This window comes from Anopheles merus, chromosome 2L, assembly GCF_017562075.2.
Source record: "Anopheles merus strain MAF chromosome 2L, AmerM5.1, whole genome shotgun sequence".
Taxonomy (NCBI): Eukaryota; Metazoa; Arthropoda; class Insecta; order Diptera; family Culicidae; genus Anopheles; species Anopheles merus.
The window spans coordinates 13,094,002-13,098,487 of NC_054083.1; the positions used below are offsets into that span (position 1 = coordinate 13,094,002).

The 4,486-nt window shown below is 47.6% G+C and overlaps 2 protein-coding genes across 2 annotated transcripts; one reads left to right on the forward strand and one right to left on the reverse strand.

Moving 5' to 3' along the window:
• The first annotated feature begins 73 nt into the window (after positions 1 to 73).
• Positions 74 to 2,809, forward strand: LOC121591542 (protein inturned). The gene has a single exon (XM_041912187.1). It carries the CDS (start codon positions 222 to 224, stop codon positions 2,601 to 2,603), a length of 2,382 nt encoding a protein of 793 aa, XP_041768121.1. The 5' UTR covers positions 74 to 221; the 3' UTR covers positions 2,604 to 2,809.
• On the reverse strand, positions 2,810 to 4,291 carry LOC121591543 (lysM and putative peptidoglycan-binding domain-containing protein 3). The gene is made up of 3 exons (XM_041912188.1): positions 4,040 to 4,291; positions 3,797 to 3,968; positions 2,810 to 3,725 (listed from the first exon to the last, which is right to left on the reverse strand). Exons 1-3 carry the CDS (start codon positions 4,051 to 4,053, stop codon positions 3,114 to 3,116), a joined length of 798 nt encoding a protein of 265 aa, XP_041768122.1. The 5' UTR covers positions 4,054 to 4,291; the 3' UTR covers positions 2,810 to 3,113.
• Between the last annotated feature and the right edge of the window lie 195 nt (positions 4,292 to 4,486).

Genomic DNA, 4,486 nt, shown 5'->3' on the forward strand with positions numbered 1-4,486 from the left:
TAGGTTCCGTTATAGCTTTGCTTGTAAGAACCTTGACACGCAGCAACTTTTTTGTCAACAATTACTATGTCAACAAATTTGTAAACTCAAACTGTGTTCGCAAGATCGGACTTCCGATTCGTTTTGTTTTATTTTTTATGTGTTTATCAACATTTGCGTTCAATGCACCGTTAAATGCATGATCTTTTTTGTAATTCGCAGCATACTGTCCACTCAGTGCAATGAACGAAGATCCGCAAGTTTGGACGGACGATCAGTCGAACGCATCGTCCGACTGTAGCGACAGTAGCTGCGATTCGCGATCGCACGAATGGGGCCAATACATCGTAAACAACTCCCTGTTTTTCGTCAAATTTGATCTCGTTTGCCACGCGAAGCCCGCCGCCTTCGACGATGATCTGTTCTTCCGCAACGAGTATCGGCGCCTGTCGATCCGCAAGAAGGAGAGCATTCTGTCCCGGTTCGGACAAAAGGACAAGGGCAAACACAAGCTCTTCCGGGTGAGCGTCATCGATACGTCAAAAAAGGAGCAAATCAATGGCATCCAGAAGGACGTAATCATCAGTATTGCGCCGAAGAAAAATGTCCCGCTGAAGGAAGTGTTGCCGCTGACCGAAACCATACTTGGGCTGACGACGAGCCTGTTCCCGGACGGCCGGAAGCTGATGGTGGATAAGATCAAAGACTATTCAGTGTTTGCCAAAGGCAAGCTGGTCAAGTCCAAGGACTGGATAAAGTCTATCGATGCCGAGCAGGTTACGGTGGACAACTTTGAATCGCTGCTGGAAGGTTCGACCAAGATACCGACGATTATTAAAATTAGCTTCTTTGAAATGATCGAGCCAGACATTAGCAACGCGATCGAGATCAAGATTACGAACTTTATGGATTTGATCCAGAGCCAGGAGACGCTGTTCGACAAGGAGGACATCCAGTCGATGAGCAACAACGATCTGATCTTCAGTATGATCTTCATATCGAAGGAGTACACGCAGAACGATGAGCTGGATGTGAAGTTTTGCTATCCCACGCGCGAGAACAACTACCTGTTCAACTCCCGGGGCAGCTTCGTGACGCTGCATTCGATTTTCAACCAATCGTTTAATCAACAGTCCATAATGACGAATTTGAAGATCAAAAACGTCCTCTACTACACGACGTACACCGTGCTCGAGGACGGGATTTTGTTGCTCGGCTTCAGCTCCAAGTACTCGTCGGTGTTTGCGGTGAAGCAGAAGAGTGAACAGATCTGTCGCTTCTTAAACGCACTGTATCGCTGCGGTACAGCCGTGTTTAATAGACCGATTGAGCAGCAAACCGAGCTGATGCAGCTGTGCGAAATGATACGCCACTCGATCAAGGCTAACCGGAACTGGGACAAGTTCGAGAAAACGTTCCCCCAGGCACACTTTGTCCCACTGCCCAAGGAGATACAGCTGCGTATCGACGATGCGCTCGGCGAGCTGGAAGCGATGGACTATCGCAACTGGAACGACGATTTTGTTGATCTGTTCTGTCTATTGACCGTCATCGGTTGTGCCCTGTACTACAAGCAGCATCTGGTCTGTACGCATCTGAATGGCGAGTACATGATGGACATTGAGACGGTGTTGAAAAATTTGGGCGTGTTCGAAATTCTTACCACCACCGACGTGAAGAACATGGCCATCTGGCGCAAGTTTTACCCGAAGCAGTACTGTGCGGATGGGTTCCACGAGAAGAACGACGCCTACCTGATGCTCGTGTCGATCGGCAACCTGCTGATGGTGGTGGTGCTGGAAGTGCCGATCGACACGACGCACAGCAAATCGTTTTCCCGCTACGTCGACGAGATACAGGACATGCTGAGCTACTTTAAATCGACCGGCATCGAAAATCTCATCCGCATATGGATCGACTCGAACCGCCGCCCGCAGTGCATACCGACGAACGTGAGCAAACAGCAGGCGGGTGACCAAGCGCCGCACGAGGACCGTGCGCAGGTGCGCAGCCATGACGAGGAATCGAACGCTTCCAGCTCGATAAAAAATCAAGCGATTCGCGAGGAGCAAAATCCCGAACCGGACGATGACGACGATTCTGACTGGGGCCAAAGCATGGACAGCAGCCAGCGGAGCAGCAGCTTCGACATTACGGATCTGTCCGAGAACCGGTGCAAGGAATTTTCGGAGCTCATCCCGACGCAGCTAACGACCGGGCTGGAAAATCTGCTATTTTACTACGTCCAGCTCGAGGTGGGCGATGGATACTTCCTGGCACCGACAGTTAGTGGCGCCAACGTGAAAAATGATATAATCATGAATCTGTTCCGCAAAACGTGCACCTTGATACACGCGACGTTTGAAAACACGAAAAAGTTTCGCAACCTTCTGTCTCGCGAGTCGAGCAAATTGAACACGCAACGATCGCTGGTAGCCATCAAGGAGCAGGGCATGCTGCTGTCCGTTCCGAAAGATCATGGATCGGGCGAACGCGTCGAGTTTTGGGTCGTCGGACGCCTGTTTCACAGCCCCGCCAAGGAGCTGTACGTTTGTCATCGAGCGGATGCGCCTCAAAATATGGTAGAGTTAGCGTTCCGTATCTGTCTAACTTGTGCTGGATAGACAGGAATTAGGTATTTATAGAGAGACACACAGCAAAACACTCAACAATCCAAGCCCTTCCATCTTATGCAACGAAAATGGAGACTGATTTTTGCATTTAAAAACTTTTACAAGACCTAGTTAGTTTGTAAGGCATAAAATGTCCAATGTTGTACTAATTTATTGTGCATGATCATGACAAAGCTAATAAAACGCAAGAGGAAGTATTTGAACGGGTATCGGATTGGTTTGCCTGTGAAAATATCATTTTATTTAAAGAGCTAATCAACAGATGTAAAAGGCACTCTTTTTTACAGATGTTTGACACCGCTCGCCGCTCATAATCCTTCAGTTAGTCGCCGTACCTCTTCGGGCCGTTGCCTCCACGAAAAACGTAATACAGAATACAGTTTACGGAAAAGGACACTAACAAAACAAGTGTATGTAAATATATATATATATATATATATATATATATATATATATATATATATATATATATATAATCGTTATACAATGCCTTCCCCGTGGTCACAGTTTCGCGCTGTGGTTTACATTAAAACTATCGTGATGATATTTTTCTATGTGTTCCGCCACATACACTACATAAATAAGTGGAATTGCGAAGCAAAGCGCCAGGATAAAGACGAGCAAACAAATCCAGGATATATCACAATCGCTCCCATTGCATGAAAAGTCATTTGCCGGCAGCCGCAGTGGCCGCGGCTGCGGAAAGCTATCGTCATACTCGCCGCTCAGCAGCAGCGGCTCGCTTAATCCCGCATCATCTTCGCCGTGCAAATCGTCGAGCGCGATTTCACTCGAGCGGTCGGCACGGTCCCTGTGTTTTCCGGAAGACTTTCTAGGAAACTGTGTGGCAGCGCTGCTGCTCGGCTGAATGGAGGCGTTGCTTACGGCGGCAAGAATCAGCTTCTCGTCCAAGGTGGCTTTCGCTTCCACCGCAACATGGCTTACACTCGGCGGTGTGGTTGTGATGTTTTTGGGGCTGCTGTTCCCGCTCGTGTGCACGCGCGGTAGGGTTTCCAGTAGGATTGAGTGTGGGGTCACCGGAACGCGAATCACGTTTCGTGCATAGATTTCGTTGTCCTTGTCTATTTTGTTCAACTTCTTCAATTGAGGTATCTACAAAGGTTTAAAAGAAAAAAAAACATAGCAATACGGTTGCCCACCGCAGTAAAGACAAGGAAGCCTACCGAACAGTTGAATCTCAGCGCGATCGCTTGCAGCGTATCACCCGGAAGGATTTGCGCCTCCAGCCATCGCTCTATGGGTGCCGATTTGTGTTGAGCCAGTGGGAATTCATATCCCTCACTCGTGTACGGTTCCTCCACGTAAACATGACTGCTGCTCGGTTCAGCTTTGACCCTGAAATTGTTTGAGTTGAAACCGAATGAGCAACGAGGCAGCCGCACGATCACACACTACGCCCTCCTTACCGTTGTCGTTTCATTTTGCGAATATTGGTACGGCCAGATGCTGGGGCAGGACTTTCATTTTCGCCTTATTTCCGATTCCGGGAGGATCGCGGACGTGTTACAGCTGCGATAATACAAACAAACTTTCCAAAAGCAAATTTCTTGTTCTTTTCGTGCACAGGTATCAACAATACTCGTCAGCGCGCAAATGTCAACACGGGCTTCTCTGCCCAAGGTGTAGAAAGTCTTTACCAATTTTATTGATGGAGGCAGAACGTAAAATGATAACTAAACGAATGATACGGTAAAAAAGAGAAAATATATTGTAATCCATTTTCCAAAAAAATGGAATTTGTTTCATTTTTGTAAAATTCTGAAAATGTTGTAACCGTTCTTTTTTATTGCGCTTTTCAACCCGCGAGCGTAAACTATCGTTACTTTGACAGCACGGTTGGCAATTGACAGCCG